Source organism: Acartia tonsa, chromosome 4 (genome assembly GCF_053477335.1).
Source record: "Acartia tonsa isolate MP-2025a chromosome 4, ASM5347733v1, whole genome shotgun sequence".
NCBI classification, from domain to species: domain Eukaryota; kingdom Metazoa; phylum Arthropoda; class Copepoda; order Calanoida; family Acartiidae; genus Acartia; species Acartia tonsa.
In genome coordinates this window covers 26,036,619-26,060,824 of record NC_137263.1, presented here as the reverse complement: position 1 = coordinate 26,060,824, position 24,206 = coordinate 26,036,619, and the positions used below count along the sequence as shown (strand labels likewise).

The 24,206-nt window shown below is 31.3% G+C and overlaps 3 protein-coding genes across 6 annotated transcripts in view; 1 reads left to right on the top strand and 2 right to left on the bottom strand.

Annotated features, from left to right (window-relative positions):
* Positions 1-24,206, bottom strand: part of LOC145316572 (uncharacterized) — a 257,683-nt gene that overhangs the window by 9,680 nt on the left and 223,797 nt on the right. The window lies entirely within an intron of this gene.
* Positions 461-6,146, top strand: LOC145316573 (neo-calmodulin-like). Its single transcript, XM_080157174.1, has 7 exons — positions 461-570; positions 929-1,009; positions 1,485-1,558; positions 1,807-1,877; positions 4,720-4,803; positions 5,305-5,342; positions 5,616-6,146. Exons 1-7 carry the CDS (start codon positions 470-472, stop codon positions 5,716-5,718), a joined length of 552 nt encoding a protein of 183 aa, XP_080013300.1. The 5' UTR covers positions 461-469; the 3' UTR covers positions 5,719-6,146.
* LOC145316570 (secreted frizzled-related protein 5-like) lies at positions 6,133-19,421 on the bottom strand. The gene is made up of 9 exons (XM_080157171.1): positions 18,964-19,421; positions 16,650-16,780; positions 13,765-13,817; positions 13,216-13,319; positions 12,766-12,947; positions 9,234-9,320; positions 8,721-8,889; positions 8,428-8,515; positions 6,133-8,055 (listed from the first exon to the last, which is right to left on the bottom strand). Exons 2-9 carry the CDS (start codon positions 16,777-16,779, stop codon positions 7,834-7,836), a joined length of 1,035 nt encoding a protein of 344 aa, XP_080013297.1. The 5' UTR covers position 16,780; positions 18,964-19,421; the 3' UTR covers positions 6,133-7,833.

The window sequence follows — 24,206 nt, the reverse complement described above, 5'->3', positions numbered from 1 at the left end:
TAAATTACCCCCCCAAAAATTTTTACCCCGGGGTAAATTTTGGGGGGGGGGGTAAACTAAATTTACCCCCTCCCCCCCAACAGACTTCAGGGGGGGTAATTACCCCTCCCCCAATCAAATTTTACCACCGGGGTAAAAAAAATTTTTGGGGGGGGTAAAAAAAAATTGGACGTCTATGCATGTATAGCATCGTATAAAAATCATATAATAAATACAAGGTTTGTTTGCCCGGGAATTCGACACTTCGGGGCTAACAAAACTGTTTAAATCTTTTTTTTCATTTTAATTTTTCATTTTAATATCCACGGAACGCTGTCTATGATACGACTCGATGCAATAGATAACTATTTTTAATGTTTTTCTATTAATTAACATTCTTATTTAAATGCATTTTATGTTCTTTAAAGATTTCCTATCATTGTTGTAACATTACCAAAATGTCTATTCTGACGTTAGATAAAGTATAAAAATGGCGGGAAGACCAGGACTTGCAGGAACAATGATGGCTAAATCCTCCAAAAAGCACAAGGAGAATAGTGAATTCAAACTTTTAGAGGAGCTTTTTAACATGTAAGCAATAAATAAATAATTAATGAAATTTTCCATAGGAATTTTTATTAAAATTTCATATATTTTATTATAATGAAATAATTTTTATATGGAAAGTATCAAATAAAAAGTTGATAAAATAAATTGTTATAAGACGATGATCGGTTAATGCAGGGTCAAACATTCAGTAAATATTAAATATAAATTAGGGATCTACCTCGAGTTTTAGTGGACGTTCTTTGACATTGTGCTTTTAAAACATGAATACATTCTATATATATGGAACGCTGTAATTGAAAAATACCCCCAACTGTTTTGTAATATCTTCAGTTACCGAAATGCAGTCAGACATGTAAAATATATTGAAATATTATTTTAGCGCAGATAAAAATGGCGATGGACGTGTAACAGTGGAGGATTTATTTGAAGCAGCCATCAGCTCAGGATTGGAGGCTGACAGGTATTATTATAACTATAGAGGATATATTTATACCTGACAACAGCTCAGGACTGGAGGCTGACAGGTATTATTATAACTATAGAGGATATATTTATACCTGACATCAGCTCAGGATTGGAGGCTGACAGGTATCATTATAATTATAGAGGATATATTTATACCTGACATCAGCTAAGGACTGAAGGCTGACAGGTATTATTATATCTATAGAGGATATATTTATACCTGACATCAGCTCAGGATTGGAGGCTGACAGGTATTATTATAATTATAGAGGATATATTTATACCTGACATCAGCTAAGGACTGAAGGCTGACAGGTATTATTATAACTATAGAGGATATATTTATACCTGACATCAGCTCAGGATTGGAGGCTGACAGGTATTATTATAATAGAGGATATACTTATTGAGTTCAGATCTATAAAACCATATTGATAATTGATTGAAATGATATTTATGTCTTTATTTAGAAAGCACATCGAAGGATGGTTTTTGAATAAAGATAGAGACAGAGATGGAGAGCTTACTTGGGATGAAGTACTTGGTAATTATCATTTAATAATGATTACTTTTTCTTATGTAATAATAATGTTCTGAGAAAAAAATTTGGTGACCTTCACGTATGTAAGCTACAAACCAACCTCCTTCCATTTTATTAATATCTCTGTTTGTCTGCTCAAGTCGAAATTTGTTTTCATGTTTCTAATTTTTAAAACTTTGTTTTTTAATAGAAAGATTTCAGCACATGGGAATGTAGTTATCTTTAATACAAATCAAAAGAGAATATTTTAGGAATAAAGACAACAAATGAGATTGCCTTCGATACTTTTGATCTCAACAAGGATGGAAGAATTTCAAAAAAGGTAAAAAAAAAATTTATTTACATTTAGCATTGACAGGTCTTTAATATTTTATCAGAATACTATTCCCATTTTAAAAAGAACAGTAAATTGGGGTATAATCCCTTTTGTAACATCACACCTTAAGTGGCGATTCTTCGTGTTTTTCATAGTAGCTTTTCTCCTATTTCTATATAGCCCCTGCGGGGCTAATTACCTAACCTTATGGGGCAATCACCTAACCCAATATAACCTAGCCTAACCTAAATAACCTATAAAAAGCCATTTTAAAAATACGACGAATCGCCACTTATGGAGCGATGTTACGAAAGGGACTATTCCCGTAAATTGTATTTGTGTTTCTCAAAAGATTTCGTGAACGGCTGGAAAATTTCATCATCACCTCAATAACGATAATTCATATTATTTGTATTTCTACTAAAATACATCATTTTAAAATCAAATCAAATTAAAATTCAATTCTTTTCAGGTACTACTACTAACTAAACTGTATATATTTCACCCACCCCCAAACTCTCAATTTTAAAAAAATTGTTGTACTTAAAAAGGAGTGGGGACAAAACCGCGACAGTGACAAAACCGCGACAGTGACAAAACCGCGACATTGCAAAAAAATCTTAATGCTAGAAGGTCATGGCCGCAGAGCTCGGCCCCCTGGCCTGCCTAGCCGCGGGCGCTCGGCCCCCTTGCCTATAACCTAACCTAACCTAACCTATATGTTTGAATGTTTAATGTACATTAACTTATTTATAGTTTAGAATTTTGTGGATTTTACAAAAAGGGGTTGGTAGATTTTTTTCAAAGAAGTTGTATCAACTTTTTTGCTTTTTATTTAAGATAGCTAGCCGGTTCTTTCAGTAAGTAGTAGATGTAAAATTTTTCATAGAATTCAGATATGCAATCGGTTTTTTTTGTAGACCTCTTATTTTTTAAGTAATTTAAGTTTTTTAAAAAAATAATTAAGTCAGTTTTAAGGTACTAAAACGCAACAAAATAAAAGAAGAAAATGGCCAGTATGAACAAAAATAGTAAGATCTTTAATTTGACACCTTACTTTTAAAATTCTGTTGAGTAATTATTGGAAAAATCTTTTTTTTTAACCTCGGTTTAATAAAATCTTTAGACCTAAATATTTTCTCAAACAGACATAAAAAACATGGGTTCATATATACCTTTAGAATCAGAAAAATATTACAAATCTATTCTAAGCAAAATTGAAAAAGTTTTATAAAACTATTATAAAAAAATAAGTTTATTTTGAGAATCATAATTTTCGGCTTTAAAGGGTTAGCTTGAACCAAACCTGAACTAAACCTAAACAAAAGACAATGCAATGTAGCAGATATTTTTTAAACACAAGAAACAATAATGTATTTTTAACTGCATTGTTTTGAAGTTTATAAACAGACTGATGCATATTTGTTCATAAGGTTTTATTCTTTACATGTTCTTTAATATCACTATATTTATTGTAGTATCTATTGTATATATTGTATGAACGTTCTCCTTTTTTTCTGGCAATTCTATAGGTTAATTTTATAGATTAAGCTTCCCGATTCGTCAATTTTTGCGATTTGTGATTGGCTAGTTTAGTAGTTACAATTCTTAAAATAAACTTTTTATTTTTTCTATTTTTTATTACAATTTTTTTAAACTTTTTCAATTTCGCTTAGAATGGATTCATATTATTTTTCTCATTCTAATGGTATATATGAACCCATATTTTTTATGTCTGTATGAGAAAATATTTAGGTTTAATGTTTTGATTAAACCGAGGTTAAAAAAATAGATTTTTTCAACAATTACTCAACAGAATTTTAAAAGTAAGGTGTCAAATTAAAGATCTTACTAGTTTTGTTCATACTGGCTATTTTCTTCTTTTATTTTGTTGCGTTTTAGTACCTTAAAACCGACTTAATTATTTTTTTTAAAAACTTAAATTACTTAAAAAATAAGAGGTCTACAAAAAAACCGATTGCATATCTGAATTCTATGAAAAATTTTACATCTACTACTTACTGAAAGAACCGGCTAGCTATCTTAAATAAAAAGCAAAAAAAGTTGATACAACTTCTTTTTAATATTTTTTTACAATAGTTAGGTTAGGTTAGGTTATGGGCAAGGGGGCCGAGCGCCCGCGGCTAGGCAGGCCAGGGGGCCGAGCGCTGCGGCCATGTATTTCTACAAAAAAAATCCTACATAGTTATATTTTTGTTATTGTCGCGGTTTTGTCACTGTCGCGGTTGTGTCCCTGTCGCGGTTTTGTTATGTCGCGGTTTTGTCCCTGTCGCGGTTTTGTCCTCACTCCCTTAAAAAGAGTATTGTTAGTTATCTATTTCTGTGTATGTTAATTTTTGACGATTTTAAATCTTAGATTGTTGTCAGTGTTTCATTTGATGTGTTTTGAAACTTCTTAGCTGAGGTTGATTCTTAAAAATTTGCGCAGGATTTTGAGTTTTCTTTGTTCAAGGGGCTAAAATTTAATAATGTTTACAAAATATGTAGTTCTATGGGGCAAATATAAAATCAAAATCAAAAAGTAATGTTTCATTCGAGAAAAATATCTTCTTTATTTTTCACCCTTCAAAAATAATTGGTTTCTTTTGAATATTGTTTCATTTGCTTTGTAAGTTTGTAGGCCACAATTACACTATAGCTTTACTAAATTACTAGAAAGCAATCAATTTTTATTGAAAATGAATACTATTGACCTAATAGTTTTCATTTAAATGATATACCCATAATTGAAAATGACAAAAATAAAATTTGAAAAGAATCAGAAAAATATTTGCGATCTTTTGTATGAATCACTTTTAAAATTTTATTAACATCGGAATTTTTAAAGGAATTTTTACATATTTGTCGGAATATGACAGATGAACAAGTAGACGCTGTACTTCAGAAGTTTGGAAAGAAGAAAGAAGGACAGGTAACATGATTCCTTGGTAACATTTAATTAGAAATATCGTTGGTTAGATTGTTTTTTTTTTATATATAAATTGTCGACAATTGTTTGGAAATACTAAAAGCTGAAGTTCTTACTCAGTACTCTCATTGTTCACAGAAGCTCAGAATTTAGCTTCTAGCTGGCGTAATTTAAAAATAAAATTTCTATCATGAATGCTGGAAATCTTTAAAAATTTTCATCTACCTAACATGTCATTTTAAAATGTCTATTTTTTTTTGGTGTTGAAGCTGAGTGCTTCAAATTGGGGGCATTGGGTCTACTTGGGGCAGTCTTTCAGCAGTGTGAGCGGTGTATTTCTTGCAGGCTTTTTAGATTTATTTACTCAGTTTAGCTCATAAAAATTGTAATTTGTTGTCCTTGGAATCGTTATTCCAAAAATCGAGATTAATTGGATAATTATATCATAAAAGAAATTGTTGTCAAAAAAGCTAAAACCTCAACATGTTTCAATATTTATTTTAGATGAACTATGATGAGTTCTGTCAAATGATGAACAAAAGGTAAAAATTTCAACTCATGAAAACTTGCTTTCACTCCTGGTGTTTGTCTGGCACTGAAACACTCCCTCTTATTTTGAAAACAGGGTAGGGGGGGGGGGTACTTATTTACGAGCGTTATTAATGCGTGGGGGCCCCTGACCCAGCGGGGCAACCCAGAACCCAACATAATCTAACCTAACCTGACCAAACATAATACACAAACAAGCAAAATTGTTACAAATATTCCACTTACCTATCCCTAAAAAATTAATATGATTCTTTTTCTATTACCAGGAGAAAATCAAGCCTGGACAAATTATCCTCAGCTGAACATGAAATTTGCCCAGCCAAACCTAAAATAGGAGAAAGTAGTCAAAGCAAATACGAAGTTCCTTAATTTAACTAATAGTTGCCATTGTAATTCAAACACTGTTTTCTTTAATCTGAAATGTTAAATAGATTTTATAATATTTGAAAGGATCCAAAATTATATTGTCAGTCGCTAACAAGTAAAAATTAGATAATAAATTGTACATATCTCTTACAGGAATTATCATGCAAGGTTTAAAATCGATAGGATGGCCTTGACATGCTTAAATTACTGATCTGACCCCTATAAAATTGTTCAAAATATTGTAATATTTATAACATATAGACAATATATCTAACTAATTGTATGTACATGTTTTGAAGTAGTATTGTGACTGACAAATGTATGGACATACCTACTTTTAGAATAGTTACTCTATTGCAAAAAACAAGATATTATTTTTTTAAAGTCCAAAAGTTAACCATGAGTACAAAAAAAGCATTTTCTATGAATGAACATTTATTTCATGAGTAATACATATTACATTTTTTTATATTTTATCATAGTAATTATCATACAAATAACTAATATAAATACATTAACATACAGACTTAGATCATTTATTATTGTTTTTTTTTGTTTTATGATAAAATCTTGTTTAAAGAATTGTTTGCAGTGTATTTAACTTGTTATCAAACTTTTTTATTGATTTTTTTGCTGTTTATAAAAACTACTCTTGTAGAGTAAAATCAACTAATAATTTCCAATTTCAAACAAATATATTTTAATCGAACATCTTTATTTAAAGTGTGATAACATAAGGAAAATAATTTGTGATAATAATGTAAAATTGATTTATATTCTTGCTTGAATTATTTATTTTTTGTAAATACATTTTTGTGTGTCTAAAAATCTTTTTAGTGGAGATCTTATATTAATATATATTTTTTTTCTTTTATTTCTAAACTAAGAAACTTTGTCACCACTGTTAAATAATGCGCACTGAAACTATTTCTACCTTATTTTACTAACTTTGCTTAATATTACCCAGGTGTGATACTAGGGGTGTCCTAACAAAACATAATATTTTATTATAAAAAACATTCTGTCTCTTGACCATTTATTCAGTCTATATTTGCGAATTTTAACTTATATCCATAAAAAAATGCACGAAGTTTGTACCAATAATAAAGAAAAACTTCTCACTCCCTAGTCAATATTTGGATATTTAAAGTGCAGGCTAGGGCGGATAGTGTGTTAATAATAATCACTGTACTGGTGTAAATTTTCCGTATATGATAGGAAAAAAATTTATTGAACTTAAACTAATTGAAATTATTATGCAATATTTAAAATTTGATTTTTGTATAAACAGAAGAATTTTGAAGTGTTGTTCGTGTAAATGTTATTGCTATACCTGTCTAAAAGATGTAAACTGTGTCTAGTTGATATTCCCCATTCATAATGACTAGCCATAGGGAGGCAACACAGGGTAAGCTTCACCCACACTTGACATAAACTTAATACAGGATTATATAGAACTGCACTTTTAAACATTTGAAAAAAGTTGTATAAGATGTATTTTAAACATATTTTAAGTTTGCCCTCTAACTGGTGTTATTGTTTACCAAAATTACAGACTTAATTTTAGTTTGATATCTGTGGTGGGCACAGGATTTTGTGTAAAAATGGGAAGGGTAGTCCTTTCTAATTTCTTAGGGCGTTGTTGACACCCCCCTAGACCTTGCTAACGCAATCTCTAAGTTTATTCAGATAATGTTTTATGCACTCTTTAATATTATGTGATAATTTTTCTTCGATTTTACTATTTCAGAGTAAAGTGAAAAAGAACCTTTAATCTATCATTCTAGACTATAAGAGACTGTAAAATAACCTGAATAAAGATGATCTTAACGTGTAAAATTAGGTTATAGTAGGAAATATTATTCTATTTATATGTAAATTTTTATACCAAGTTTGAAAGAACAAAAACAATGAAAGAGAAATAAGAAATGTTTTTCTGTAATGTTATAAAACCAGCGGATTTTTAAAAATTTTAAAACCATTTTCTTCCTAGTTTTAGTGTTATTTTTTTACTTTTTGATTCTACATAATTAATTCTTTGGACTTGGTTATTATACATTTATGTGTCACAGTGCTAAAAGTATAAAATAATAATACATAATTTATATAAAAAATTAACTAATTTTTGCCGTGGATACCATCCCAAATGGAAACCGGCTTTCGTTTGCGGTCACGGCGGGTGCGTGATCGCCTTCTTGACCTTCCGCGACGTGACCGGGATGACTCGATGTGACCGACACCAGACGCGGGTGCAAATGTGTCGACTATCATTTTCTGAGAAGTTTCCTTCAAGTTTTCACAGTTCATTTCTTTAAACATTCGCCTTGCACGTTTCAATTCCTATAAATAAGATAAAGATATTGTTATCAAGGCTATTATATAAATGACCATTGTATATCTGTCTGTAAATCCAACTTGCTTTATTGTGTTTCACTCACATTTTCTGATTTTGATTTTTTCTCAGCCTTTTATGTTTTGTTGACTTCAAGTAGCACTGACTTTTTTGAGGGGTTGAAGGGGGGGGGGGCTTGCACTTAAAAGAATAGACAAATCGGTTCATTGTTCACTAGATTATTAATGTCTGTCAGTCACAGAATCATCTTACCTTTTATACCTTTCTATCTTTTGATTACATTTTTACATATTTATTTGAAAGGCTTTGTCACTATCAGACATAATCGTCCTTGTTTAAATAAAAAATAAAATTTCTACCTTTGATTTAGACCAAGGAACAATAAAAGTTGGAATTAGATTGCCCGCATTCTGCCCTTTCTTTCCCATAATCAAATATCTTCGATTCCTAAACAAACAAAAATAGAATCTTCAGGGAGTTTCAAATAAAAATAATATTTGTGATTTTCGGAAAGATTTTTTTGGTGATAAAATAAGCACTAAAATGAAATTTTTTTCTAACTATGGTTTAAAATTAAATCAGCATTTTCTAGTGTTTAAAGACAAATGTAAATAAATTTTATTTTGGGTAAATATTGCAAATAAATACTTACTTGTCCTCCTTCATTTGCTCCGTGCAGCATGAGTCAGCATCACTGAAGTAAATCTTTGGTTTCTTCATCGCCTTTTCCTCAGCTTTGGTGGCATCTCTGGCTCGGAATATCTTCGCTTTACGCCCCACCACACGGCGGGGGCGGATTTTAGAAATTTTGGTCTTGAAAACTAAAGAAAAAAACAATGTTGTAATTCAACAGAAATAGTAAACAATGCTATAAAAAATGATAATTCTAAGAAGTTTGGATGACGATTTCATTAGAATTTTAAAACACCGAATTTCACCCACCAAATTGTCTAGGCTTCCAGTCCCTATGGAGAATATAAGACCTCAATCGCCTAACCGAGTCCCTGCATGGACTTAACTTTTCTTTGGTCATAAGCCTTAAATACCTCATCAAATTAACCTAACATTGGTGCAATCTAATGAAAGTTAAATACTATCTTTGAATAAAAAATAATAATATATAGATTTAATAATATTTCATTGAAAAAGAAAATTAAAGCCTTACCAAAGTCAGCCCTACAAAAGTTGTCAAGAATATTTTCAGCGGTCATATGCTGGTCACAAGGGGTACCCTCACACTTTCCATCCACTTCTAAAATAAAAACAAAAAAGTTCAGATATAGTTTATATGCTGTTAAGTAGCCACGCCTCAATAATAAAGGATTAATTCTAACAGGTGTAAAAAATTAAGAATCTGAAAATGTCAAAATTTGTCATCATTATAATCACCTCAGCATCATATCCTCCCCTTTTCCTTTGTTAGTCCCCCATTATCAACACCCCCACCCTATCTCGGAATTAAAATTTTCATCCATTATTAAATGATGACCTTTCTCTTAGAATCATCCCTTCCCCTTAGCCCTGTAATTGTTTATCACAAAAGTAAATTGTCTCCCAAGGAACATAAGTAAACAATTTAGTAGCGAAGCTACCTTAATCTTATTAAATTAGGGTATGTACGTCCGTCCAAGTGAATGAAATTGTGAATTGCGGATGTGGGAAAGAATCAAGTGTGCTACATTTCATAAAATTTCTACACTTATCATTACTGTAAAACTAAATAACAGTTACATAGTTATTATTTCTTCTTATGAACATTATTGGCCTTGTTTTAAGGAGTTAGAAATAAAATGAGGACTGATTCACAGAAGGGTAAAAAGAATACAAAATCTTGGATTTAACTTTAGATTAGGATTAGCTAGTTAATCCTATAGTCAATTTTTAGAAGCGAAGCTACTCTATAATTCACTTTGTCCGTCAGTCAGTCCGTCAGTCAGTCCGTCAGTCAGTCAGTCAGTCCGTAACGCTATGGGGGAAATGGGATTTACTCAGCTCCTATAAAAGATAGAATGCTGAATTTTTTTGACAACATTCCCATTACTAAGGAGCACAATTGACTATAAAACATCATTTGCGGTCGGACCGATTTTTAGCAGGTTTTAGGCTATTTTTTTATTTTTCACATTTTTCTCCATATCTTCAGTGTTTATGGTCCGATTTTCAAAATTTTTTCAGTTACAGATATCAAAATTAAATTTCCTGTCGTTTAAAGAAACAATCATGAAGGCCAGACTGCCTTTTTAGCAGGTTTTAGGCTATTTTTATATTTTTCACATTTTTCTCCATATCTTCAGTGTATGGTCCGATTTTCAAAATTTTTTTTAGTTATATATATCAAAATTAAATTTCCCCTCTTTTAAATAGACAACCATGACGGCCAGACTGCCTTTTCAGCAGGTTTTAGGCTGTTTTTTTTATATTTTTAACATTTTTCTCTATATCTTCAGTGTTTATAGTCCGATTTTCAAAATTTTTTCAGTTGTAGATATCAAAATTAAATTTCCCGTCTTTAAAGGAAATAACCATGATGGCCAGACTGCCTTTTTGGCAGGTTTTAGGCTATTTATAAATATATTTACCACTTTTTTCCATATCTTCAGTGTATATAGTCCGATTTTCCAAATTTTTAAATTTTTTAAGGATTTAAAAATTAATTTTTTTTTGTCGTTTTAAGAAAACAACCATGGCTACCAGACTGCCTTTTATCAGATTTTTGGCTATTTTTATACGTTTTACATATTTCCCAAGATCTTTGTTTATTTTGATCCAATTTTTAAACTTTTATGGGATATCAGTATCAAAATAATTTTTCCCATTGTTATGAGCATCTTTAATATAACTTACTTTGACCATCGTCATCATACAAAATAAAACAAGGTTTCATATCTATTTTATCCAATAAATCTATTCTTGATTTTAGTAAAAACCTTTTAAATCTACCTGTACGTATTCCCATCTACGATTTTTTGTGCTTCGCTACTTATGGATGTTGTCATCCTTGTTTTAAGGGATTGGGGGAGGGGGTTTGTAAGTGAAACATTTGGGGGAAAGTAATATTAGAAATGGACAGAGTTCACATGAATACATCATTTTGTCTCAAAATTAATAATAATGATGGCTAATTGATGTCTAGATTATTGAAGATTTTAAAAGCGAAGCTTTTCTATAATTAGGGTCGGCCCTTCCGTCTGTCCGTAAACCCTAAAAATGGTATATCGATAAAATGCCAACAGCTTTGCCGGGAGAGTAAATAACAATTTTATGTACTATAACAAATTCGTTGTGTAAAAAGCTATTTTACTGTCTGTTAGAAAAGATTAGGTGTATTCTTTATATTAAGAAAAACTAAGCCAATAATAAAATGATACATGAGAATCATACATCATTGTTAATGTACACAGACAAAATTGGTATAAAAACAGAGACGACTATAATAAAATATAGATTATAGGTTTTCTTATCTAATCCAATATCTTACAATGTTTGTCAACACAACACAATGATGCAACATGGTACAAAATAATTTTTCTTTTTTTTATACTTTTGAAAAAGTTTGCCTAGGCAATTTCCGTTTGTCTGTCAATGAAAGTAAGCTATGAAAAATTATTTATGTGAATATGTAATGCAAGATATTTTTGTAGAGGTGGAATAAGAAAGTGTAAACTCCCGATTTCTATGAGACTAATGACGTAAATAAATTTTTTATATTTTATTTGCCTATAGATTTTTCCTTTTTTTTGTATTTTTCAAGAAAATAAAATGATTTCTGCTACTCTAATAATGAAAATATTTTTTTTTATTTTGAAATATTATGTTAGTATGAAACCCGTTTTAAAGATCTGTAGCTTAATCTTTTATTATATTTAAAAAAAGACATGTTTGAGACCACTGTGCATGGTTATAAATCATAGCTTACTAATAAAGATATAAATGTCATGAAAGTAATTCTTTCTCTATCAAAACAAAAACAATAAAAGCCAATGTGTAATAAATTCTGAAGAAATCCTTATATAAAGTAGTAAGTTTTTTTGTTGTTTTCCTTTACAGTGAAGCTTCTTATAGGGGAAAGCTTTAAAAATATTTTGGGAGAGGGTATCTTAACCCATTCCAAAAAAAGATGACCCCCCCACAATAAAAAAATTCCTTTTCAAACTTTTCGAAATGGGTTGAGGTCGACTTTTCCCCTTCCCACCTTAAGTATCCCTAGAGGCTTCTAGGGGGCTTAGCCTATATCTACATAGAAGTCATAAATTCGAGTATTAAAAGAAAACGTGTTCTTAAAAATTTTTATTTGCTTCGCTTTCTTCTTAGTAACTTTAAAATGCTTATTGATTTTATGAATTTAAAGTATTTTGGTCTAAAATTTAATATTCTTTAATTGTGATTATTAGTATTTGTCTCCTATTTTTTATCAGCGAAATATTTCATAGTATTAAAAGAGCTACTCTCTATTTTTTATATGCCATTTTTTTATGTTTACGGCAAATGGTCTGGCATTAAACAAGTTTTCTTTCTGTGATTTAACTGAGTTAGTTCTTTCAGTCGCCAATCCTGTAATATACAGCAATAAGGTTTTAGGTCACAGGTTTTAGACGATTTCTTTCCACCCCCGTCATCCATCCTCTTAAAATCCAGAGCCTCTAGATGCTGTTTCTATTTTTAAATGAAGTACTTTGAAAAATTGATTATTTTTCTACCTTTGGTGTCCTTCTGTTTCTTATCCTTCTCAACAGCAGCCTGGGCTGTTATGCACATGTCATTATCCTCGGGAAACTTGGCACAGTCCAACATTGGCGGCCACGGGAAACCGTAAGCAGACATGCGACCCTCACAGCCGGCTCGAACTTTCGTGCATAAAGAACGACACGGGTAAATTGGCCTAAAATATTAAATCTTTTAAAAGTTTTGTCCCACTTGGTTTGATCTAGCCACTGTACTGAACAAAAACTATGATGCCTTCAATATTAAAAATTTAATTTTTTTCTGTATGTTTTGTAAAATATCTGACTGGCGAAAATGCATCTTTTTTTTCTATAAACTTTCAAACATTGAACTTTTAAAAACTAAGAATTAATTCTTTTAAAAACTAAAACTACTAAAGATAATTATGATTTTGGTCTGTGTGACATTTTGATCATATAACTGACCTTTCCAGGCAGACTGGTGAGAATAATGAGCAGAGAAAGAGCTGAGTGTCAGGATGACATTTTATATTCAGCAGAGGGATCCAGGACATTGACTGTTGGGACACCTGATATAACAAATTATGTTGTTTATCTAATTTTGTTATATACAATATTACTAAATTGAAATACATGTCTTTTTTATGAGCCAATTGGTGAATTGTTCTCAAACAATGTAACACAGTGTATAACATTAAAAAATTAAGTTCCTCACCCAATAGTATAGGAACGACAGTTAGAAATGGAATCTGTTAACTTGTTTAATGCTAAATATATTTAGAAAAAGGTTAAAGAAGGACTAGAGACCTCTAGAGGAACTTAAGGAGGGAGGTGTTGTATTCGATAAAGCAATGTTTTATTTTAGATTTAGAAAGAAAAAGTAAACCTTCCCAGGACCTGTGAGAAGCTATCCTGTGAAGGAGAACCCTATAGGTCCAGCGGTTAGCGAGATCCTTCAGCACAGACAGACAAACATCCTGTTACTTAATTATTAGGATAAAAGCTTAATTTTACCTCATGTAAAGTATCATGATCTACAAGGTTGGGTAATCTCATCTTTGTGTAACCTAAAATAATTAAAATAAATTAAATTTTCAATAAAATAGACTTAACAAATTTGTTGACTTTCTTTCAAAGTAATGCCAGATTTTAAGAAGGAGGGCTTGGAATCAGCCGCGTAACTAGTTAAAGAAGAGTATATGGCGGATTTGTTTGGGATGATTCCTGAGACAGCTAAGCACAATAAGTCTGTAAGTTGAATTTACTCAAGCACAATAAGTCTGTAAGTTGAATTTACTCATACAACATGTATTTTGTGTAGTTGTCCTATTATCACGATTTTTAAGTATAATAACTACCATTTAGTCTATGTTTGTCCTTTTGACATGTTTAACAAAATAATTTTAAGTAATAATTATAATATGACAAAAATTATTATGTTTCATGTCAAAAACTAGATATTAGTTTTTTTTAACATATTTCTAGTAGGCTAAAATAAGACGTAACTGTTTAATATGCATGTGTTAATGAAAATGCATAAAAATAGTCTCAGCCCAACTACTCGAAATCTTTTCCAGTCTGTTTGTTTGACATTCTGTTAGTCTTCGTCTCTAGATGTTTAAAGCGGCTGAGTGTTGTTGTAGCTGGGTGTGCTGAGTAGCTTATTTTTCATCTACGCAGCTCAGCTTCCATGAAGCCAGGCAGATTTTTACAATTGCGACTTCAGTTTCTGAAAAAGCTGCGTGGCTTAGGGATCCCATGGCTGAGAGTAGCTGAATAAAAATATGGTGGCTACGACTGAGGGTGGCTTTGCAGGCAGCGCGGTGGACATTGCTGCTGTTAGCAAAGCGGAAAAATGCAGCTGAGGCTTCCAAGCCCCGTATTTTTTAGTAGTTAATTTATAGTTATTTTAATAAATTTCTTATTTAAAAGTTTCACAAATCTTTTTTCATAATTTTCATCTTTGTTAAACAAATGTTTTATTATAGTCTAAATGCAAATATTAAAACAGAACAAAAAAGTGCTTAGAGCATATTTATTTATTTTAATGTCTGCTTATGATCATTTACAAGGATAAAAAAATACTTAAATGAATAATAATATCATAAATTTAAATTTTAACCAAAAAATAGTTGATGTCGTCACAAAACATCTTTTGATTCCACTAGCGGCTGCGCCCCATGTATCTAGAAGTTCTATATTAGAATTGGGAGGAATAGGCACAGGACTAGCCTAAAACTATCCCAGGACCCATTTAAAGCTTCCCTAAAGTAAAGAACTCAATTGGTTTAGTGGATAGCGAGATCTTAACTGACAAACTAAAACTCTTTTACTTAATTAATAGGATATGTAGAATATGTTAATTAAAATTGCATAAACTACGATGTTTGTTAGAACAATAAGAGCAAAAGATGAGTTAGAAATCTACTTTAGTAACAATTTTACAAGGCTGTTACCGTCTGAAATTGTGGATGGAGCTACGCTTAGATAAATGTAAATTTTCGCCATAAATCATATCAGATATTTTAATATTTATCGTAGCTGTCAAAACTGTATACTTACCAGTATTATTTATAGCTTAGAAAAATATTTAAATAAATACTGACAATATCCCTTAAATACCTTTAAAGCTGAATAATTTTCCCTCTCCCTCATCTATATCCATATTAAGCGTCTTTTATATTAAGAAGGTTCAAGTAAGGTTTTAGAACAGCACAGCAGTACTATTGCATTTATAAAAAAAGGGGGGGGGGGGCGGGTCGCTTTGCTTAGTTTGCCCTGTAGATGTTACAAAAATACTTGCATCATCGCTTTGAAATATCTATAAAGTAATTTTCATATAAATATAGGAATAATAGCAAAATTTAATATATCACAACAAATTTTTGAGGATTTTTACTTGAAAATTCTCCAGAATTACATGGATAGGTAAAAGTTGACATAAGTTTTCTCAGAAGTGAACTCATGGTTAGACTCTAGAGCCCCATCTCCATGGCACATTACATTTTTAACTACTTTTATAAAAAAAAACTTATCGTCATTGTTGGAAAAAAAAGTTTTTTACCTATCGACAGACAGCGCGCTCACCGATTAAAAACTTTTGGTCCGTCGTCAAACATATTTTCAAATAATTTCACTATTATATCTCACACATATAAGAAGTATAGAGAATTTTCTATATGTCTTTATTAAAAGATTTGGCTAGCTGTTTGAACTTTAAGCTTGCAATTTTAGGAAAGCTTTGTACATAAATTTTGGATGCAAATAAATCAACCCTCCTAAGAGTTCTTATCCTTCAGTGTTAAATCCCCACCTAACTATTTGGACGAAAAATAATAAAAATAAAATAATGTTAAATGCAGAAATAAGATATTAAAATGAATTCTGTTGGTTGAAACTAAGATATTTGCTAGAATTTGTAACTTTAAACCTTCAAAATTGCAAATTCTAAATTAGAAACAGTTTAGAAACCATCTCAAACTTTTGTATATAAGAACATTTTAACAGAACAAGGATAACAAGAAACAAAGAAGAAAATTTTATTATTTGTTACCAAAATATATTATTACAAAATTATTTTGGACAGACACAAAAAAATCCAATTACAATTTATGAACCAAATTATATGCATTTACCATCTAAAAATTACAGAAACTTAGATTAGATATAAAAAAATTTATTTTTAGGGATGAATGGCATTAACAATTAAATACATCATAACTCACTCCTTACCGGTGGCGTGCGCAGGATTTTGCCAGAGGTGCGTGGGAATGAAAAAAGGGGAAGACAAGCCTCTCTAATATGAATTTTAAGTGGGGTTGTTGACACACCCCTTCAACACGTCACTATAATTATTACCTAAATTATGACACAGTCATGCCTAAAAGAATAATTATTACCTATATTATGACACAAAGTCATATTTGTAGGAATATCAACACAAGTAGGTTCTCTCTCCCTGGCTAGGAGTGACCAGTCTGCAAAGTAAGCTTCTCCACCAGGTAGTAACAACAATATCAACCAATACATTCTAAACAAAAACAATAAGTATTCTACAAGGAGGTGGTAGAAAAATAGCCTAAAACGATGCTGTGAGTATTGGTGCAAAAAATATGACGTAACAAAAAAAATTAGCCAATGAGAGTCCACTACCATTGCCGCCATTGGTCAATAACGGCCTCTCATTGGGTAATTTTTTTTGTTACGTCATATTTTTTGCACCAATACTCACAGCATCCCTAAAACCTAAATTAGGAGATAAAATTTCAAATATTCAATTGGTATTTCAAAAATGCTGTTTGTATGTTTGTCTGACTATTTCATTTGCTGGTCTGCGCTCTTTATCTTGTCATCCTTGTTAGTAAAATAAAATAAGAATTTCTTTGTAATATTTGCAAGTAAAAGTAGGACAGTAATAAATCTGTATAATATGAAATATGTGGACAGTTTTATATTATTTATATGCATTTTTTTTGGTTCAAACCCTGAAATCTACGAGTGGAACATATAAACACCCTCTTACCTTTCATTATTTTCAAGTTTAATAATGTTTTTATTGTTTTCTTTCTTTCCTTTTCAGAATTTTATAACAACTTGACATTTGCATTATAACTCACTTTGACCGTTTGTCTATCCATGATTTAATTTGTACTTATAACCCTGACGTTGTTTTTAAAAAATAGATAAATCATTAAACACAATATGTAGGTTTTTAGTGGAATTACATGAATGTAGTATAATAGCATATTCAGTATTTACACCTCAAAATATGTTCTACATAACGTAGGTTCAGTTTAACATTGAGTTTTTTAGAAGAAATGTTTAATAAACACATTTACACGTTACAGGGTAGGTAAGAGTCCCCCCCACCCCCCCCCCCCCAAAAAAAAAGTCCTAAAAATATGTAGCAAATCTACTCTCTAAATAAAAAAGTTCGAACGTCCTTTTATGTCACAAACTTATCATGCAATTTTAAACTAACAAAAATCAAATTTGATAAAAAAAATTTTGGGTCCTATGTTTTTAATTTTGGCCAGGTTAAAAAATATCTTTATCTATTATAGATAAATCTTGCTTCATTTTTTAATGATAGACCAAATAAATAATATATTTTATTCAGTTTCGAAAAGTCATATTCATTTTGCAAATTGTGAACTTCGATTTGTGGATGTTTTGCGGATGAAATACCAAAGTTATGTAAGTGCTAAAATATATAAAAAAAAGTGAATGTGACGGGGAGGAACATAAAGAAAATCTGCCAAGAAACTGTCCCTCAAAATGATTAATGAGAATGTCTAATCTATAATTCTAGTCTTCCAGCTAGAGATAATTTAGTTTAACCAACACAGAAAGGATTCTAGGAATATTAATTATTTTTATGTTAAAATCATAGATATTATTATCATTTATCTAATGAGTGAGGTTCAATTGTAATAACAAAACATTCAGTATTCGAAAAAAAACATGTTACACGAGAGAAGTCTTGGCATCTGCTATTTTATAGCAGCTTTTCTGCGGCTAAAAAGTAAATGTTCAGCGGCATATATTAAGATAAATATGATAAAAATTAATAAAGGGTTACTGTTCAAATTTTTCTTAATATTATTTACTACATCGAATTAATGAGATACTGAAATAATTGGACTGACAGGCGGACATTCATAATTATGGAGGTTCCTCGCAAGCAACTGTATACAAAGACCAATTTTTGATAATATATTATTAAAATTGTTGATTTCGATAATCTTTTTTTTTAATGTTACTTTGCATTTTTTATTTTAAAGGAAAATATTTCATGATGAAACTAATCTTTAGATCATAAAATGCAACTTTGTTAAAAAGGTAAGGTTTAGAGAAAAGGGATATTGTATTCCATGTTAAACTTTTTATTTAAACTATTTAGTTAAAAATGTTTCTTTTTAGCATCTGGAGGTACCATAGCACTTGCTATTGGTTATTGATAAAGAAAATATGTGGAATTAAAAACCCAGTTTTTTTAGTTTGGACGGTTTTTAGGTGCCAAGATCCTATAAAATACAAATGGAGTAACTAAATCCCACTAATACAAAGTTTCTGGCAGAAAAATATCTTTTTCCCATTCTAATATGCATCCTTAAAAGAAAAGGAAGGGAAGAATTGTTAAATGCAAAAATTGTAAAATGCTTGGCAGTGCTCTATTAAAATGAGATATATGATAATTAAAAACATACTTACATGTTTTTTTTTGGAGAAACAAGTTATTTTTCTTTAGATAATAAGGTTTTCCTTATTTTCTTTATGTCATCTCATTAACTTTTTCTTAAATGGTTAATATTTCACTTTTAAATTTCACTAAACTGACTTCTTATTTTCCCCTTAATAAGTGTTTTTTTTATCTATTAAATTGATAAATTGTTTTCACTTAATTTCAAATCAGACAGATTTTTGTCTGAATTATAGGGGAAAGATAAAATTTGTCAAAAGTTTATTACAATTTTGGGGTTGGGATTGTTTCCTAATTTGAATCATTTATCTAAATTAAACTAGTGTGTCTTTTTTTCGGCTTTTGATTAAATGACACAAGACTCATAAAATGTGATGTGAAGATCTGTAGCGGAGCTGAGACTTTTGTGATTATATTTCAATGATTTGTTGTTGGCTGTGCTGTGATTCTGTTGATAATGTTTAGAAAACAGGGATCTCACATGAAATTTTTTTTTTACACGACTTTTTTTTAAAAAAGGGAAGGGGGGGAAGAAAAAGGGGGAAAAGGGGAATTAAAAAGGGAAGGGGGTAAGGCAAGAAAATTTTAAAAATACACGACTTTTTGGCAAAAGTCGTGTAAAAAACACGACCTTGTGATCACTGTTAGAAAATGAACCCGTTCATCAAAATAATTCTCTCCCGGCTTATATCCCCCCCCCCCACTCATCTCTTCCTATTCCATTTTTTACCCTCACCCCATAATTCAGCTCAGGTCTACCCCTTTGCTTTCCTAATCTCCACTTGCCCAATTTTAATATTCTTCTTTCTCTTTTCCTTTTCAATTCCTTTCTTACTCTTATGCCCCCCCCCCCCCCAATATTTAGAAATCCGTCGTCGCTGCTGTAGATTTTATCTGACGGGGAAATATGAACAACTTTTGGGGCGAGATTTGTACGAGAAAATGTTAATGAGCTTTCAATTTATTGAGGATTCAAATAGGCAAGAATTATTATCACCAGAGAAAGGAAAAATACAGGAGTAAGGCAGTTACAAAAATAAAAGGCTATGGATTGTAAAAGTACAAACTTTTTTTTCTCAAGTAAGATATATTTTAGGCCAGGATATATCCTGGATCTAAAGAAAAATATTTTACTCCAAAAATTTAAGCAAAATTAATTTTTCAAGAATGCTATTGTTTATTAGCATGCCCACCAAAAAAATTGTCATACAATAATTTTATTGAGATACATTATTCCTAGCTCTTGAATAAAATATGATGTTGAGAAATTGGTGAATAAGGGAAGGCTAAAATTATGCACGATGGAGATTTGGTAGTCATCGGAGACAGGAATAAGACGTCGGAAGAAAAACTATTTAGCCTTTAACTTTTCTACCAATGTTATTTTTATTCTCTAATTGAAAAGTGTAATCAAGTCTAATAGGGCGATAATTGGTAAATTTTCATTTTGAAGAGCAAGAAAGTTTTATGCTGATTTGGAAGGATTGGACAAAATGGAGATTATTAATAATCCTGAAGCCTAAAGTAAGAAATGAAAGTGTTTAAATCAAGATTTTTTTCAGGCAATGTTATGGCAGTGGCCATAAGCCTGAAAAAAAATCCAGATTAAAAACTGAATATTGTCTGGCCAAACTGGTCGAAAAATGGGTGGGGTTTATTTTTGATCCTGTTAATATGTAACATGTTCTCGTATGGGTGCGGGTACGCAAATATTTATTTTCAGGGGCAGTATCTCTGTCCGTGGTAGTCAGCGATGAAGAAAATTGTATTGTGAGAAAAAGGAAGAGGGGGGCGGGGGATTCGATGGGGGCTTAGTAGAGGGGAGGGTGGGATTGTTGGATATAATCAGATTATTTAGTGTCATCGCCTGACATAAGAATTTGGGTGCACACAAAAATATTACAGGGAACAACAAATAAATACCAGGGAAACACAAATCATATTTTGGGTCTGTATGTCAGTAAGTCAGGGAAAGGTAGATTTATAACATTTCTATTAATATGAAATAATTATCAGATTATTAATGCATTACAGCTTCTCTACAATTATAACTCAAATGGTCCATATGTCTTCTCCCTTAGCCTCCAGGGGCTTCGCCAAAAGATGTGAACATCTAAAATAATAATGGGGGTTGGGTGGGTGGGTATTTATTGAGGGTGAGATCCCAGCACAAAGAAAATAGCTTAAAACTATCACGAAACCAGTAGGAGTAATCCTTGAAAAATTGGGCCCATTTATTTCAGCAATCAATTAGAACTTCATGCAGACAGACAGACGGACAAATAAACATACAACGTTCATTTTTTTACAGGCAATAAATAGCTTTAAATTATCACAAGACCTGAGTAATAGAGCCCAATCGGTTCAGCGGTTTCCGAGATTAAAGATACAAAAATTTAGAAATAATTTTGTCATTATCGACGAAATTAATTTGAAAAAAATATTTCAGTTTTTATATAAGAAGTACAGTAAAATAAAAAATTCAAAACTTAGGTATCAACATCTAAAAAAAGGGTTTTAGCGCATTTTTTGGGAATAGTCCTTTTCGTCGTATGTTTAAAATGACTTTTGATCGGTTATTTTAGGTTAGGTTAGGTTATATTGGGTTAGGTGATTGTCCTAAAGGGTTAGGCAATTGGCCCCGCAGAGTTAGAGCCCCCCGCAGGGGCTAGAAATGCGAAAAAAACGAAGAATCGCCCCTTAAGTAGCGTTGCCATGAAAGGGACTATACCCCATTTTTCTTATGCTTAAATCTTGTACTCTTTGAAAGAATGACTGCAAAACGGTTTAAAATTGAGATACAGAGCTAAAAATTGATACAGATATTATTGAGGACATCTACTAGGACCTATTAAAGTTTGAAGGCCATATCTTAACCAGGAAGGGAGTACTTGTCCCCTCAAGTCAACTACTTTAAATTAATTTAATTTAATTTTTTTTTTTTTGGGGGGGGAGGTTGATACAATATATCACCCCCCCCCCTCCCCTCTTGAGTTGAGTTAATCCCACCACTATGATTTTTTTTACTTGGGCCCAACAAAAAAAGCTTAGATATCTAATAAGATTATTAATTACTAGCGGCTTCGCCCCTAGCCTCTAGGGGCTTTGCTCCAAGAGATGACAACAACAAAAAATTAAAAACAAAAAAAAATAAGAAGAACTAAAGAAATCTTCTACAAAAGAAATTTTCTACAAAAGAATTCTTCTACAAAAGAATTCTTCTACAAAAGAAAATTTCTACAAAAGAATTCTTCTACAAAAAAAAAAAAAAAAAAAAAAAAAAAAAAAAATGGGGGGGATTTTTTTTGTTTTTGGGGGGGGTTGGGGGGGTCCCACCCCCCAAGAAAATAGCTTAAAACCACCACAGGACCAATAGGTATATACCCTGAAGAGTAGAATCCAATCGGTTCAGTGGTTACCAAGATCTTAAGGGACAGACAGACGGACAGACGGACAGACAGACAGACGGACAGACGGACAGACATCAAGCTACTTTGTATTATAGATAATTCCGCATGTACTTGTTTGAGGACAAAAATACCATTAGAAGTGGTATTGGACGTCTTGAATTGATTCTATGTGCAGTATTTTTGGGGTTCTTTTTTTTGGGGGGGGGGGGGGGGACCACTTCTTCCTCCCTGGTTTAGATACTTAAGAATGTTCTAGTACATGTCCCCAATAGTAACGATATTAATTTTTAGCTATATATCTCAACTTTGAAGCGTGTTGCAGCTATTCTTGCAAAGGGTATAAGATTTGAGCATAAGGAAAATGCGCTAAAACCATTTTTAGATATTGACACCTAAGTTTTAAATTTTTTATCTTACTGCTCTTTTTTTAATAAAACTGAAAATTTTTTTTGTTGTTCTATTAATTGTTTTAAAAAACGAAGAAAATAAGCCATTAATCTTTTACTTTCAAACATTGAAAGTAAGGGAGAGTCAACCCCCCTCCCGTATTTGTAGATAAAGAGTTGGTATATTTTCCAGGGGGTTTGAAATTTGCTGATCCGTTTTATTAAAACCGTCATCCTTATTCCCATTCATTACCTTAGTAAAACAAGGAATAACTGAAAAATAATAAGTATATTAATTATATAATCAATAACACGTTAAAAATTGCTACGGAAAAAGTAATATATAGCTTACTGTAAATACGCATATCAAAAACATAACAAAGATGATTAAAAGGGGGGGGGGGGGGTTGATGCAACCAACTCGTAATCAATGCGCAAATGGCACTTAGAATTGGATCATTATGAAACTTGGCATGAGTAACCCTTGGTAGGTCTATTTTCCCTAAATCAAGCAAAAAGTTGGAAAAGTAACGGTTAACGGCTGGAGGCTAAGCCGTTTAGCTAACATTGCATTCACCAATAAGTTTTGTAATAAAAATTAAAATATAAAAGAAAATTACTTTTTTTCCAGTATTCGATTTTATATGTTTTTTTTCTCTCGATAGTTTATTTATGTTTACCCTTACCCTGACCGATTGATTAAAAATTTGGATCATTATAGACTAGTAGCTCCGCTGATGAAATATCAATCATTGCACCAACAATAAACATTCAACATGATAAAGATATTTTTTTCTCGCAAATTTTACTTGCATGTTATATTTGTTTATATTAACTTCTTTTATTGCAAATTTTATATCAAAATATTATGACTATAACACTATCGAGTACTTTACGATCAACAATTGTTAAAAGCGAATCTTTGCTACATTTAGTTTACATCCGTAAGTTTGTGCATCCGTAACGGATTGCTATGTTCGTTTATCTATGCATGCTAGAATTGTTCTATCTATTTAAAACTTGGTATGATGATTATTGTAACAGTAAGGTATAACTAGAAAGCGTAGAAACACCAATCGACGAATTCTTCACTTCGCCGTAATTTTATTTTGTGGAAACTGTCGTCCCTGTTATTTCAAGACTGGACTAAATTTGAGATGTTTTGTGATTCTGCAAATAAAAGGTTTCGTGAATTTATATCTCCTTGTGGAGAAGAAATAAAGGTACAAGAATAACAATACTAAGTGAGTTAAAGTTGTCACTATCAGTCCAAGAGATTTTAACCTACACATAATTTAAAGCGTACTAGCGGCAACACCCCCTCCCTCTAAAAGCCTCCAGAGGCTCTTAAGGTGTAGGGGGGAGGGGGTAAGGTGACTCTCCAATTTTTAATTTAAGATTTAAAAAGAAAATGTAAAAGAAATTTTTTGTGTCGAGGGATTTTTTTTCTAGGTGTGT

What these genes read in the sequence shown, in the direction of transcription:
- LOC145316573 (XM_080157174.1), top strand. Translation starts at nt 470, where the DNA reads ATGGCGGGAAGACCAGGACTTGCAGGAACAATGATGGCTAAATCCTCC. An exon ending in TTAGAGGAGCTTTTTAACAT is followed by an intron (nt 571 to 928) that starts GTAAGCAATAAA and finishes ATATTATTTTAG; the next exon opens with CGCAGATAAAAATGGCGATG. An exon ending in GAAAGAAGAAAGAAGGACAG is followed by an intron (nt 4,804 to 5,304) that starts GTAACATGATTC and finishes TATTTATTTTAG; the next exon opens with ATGAACTATGATGAGTTCTG.
- LOC145316570 (XM_080157171.1), bottom strand. Translation starts at nt 16,779, where the DNA reads ATGTATTGGTTGATATTGTTGTTACTACCTGGTGGAGAAGCTTACTTT. An exon ending in ATCATGATACTTTACATGAG is followed by an intron (nt 13,320 to 13,764) that starts GTAAAATTAAGC and finishes TTGTTATATCAG; the next exon opens with GTGTCCCAACAGTCAATGTC. An exon ending in TTCCTTGGTCTAAATCAAAG is followed by an intron (nt 8,056 to 8,427) that starts GTAGAAATTTTA and finishes TCTTATTTATAG; the next exon opens with GAATTGAAACGTGCAAGGCG.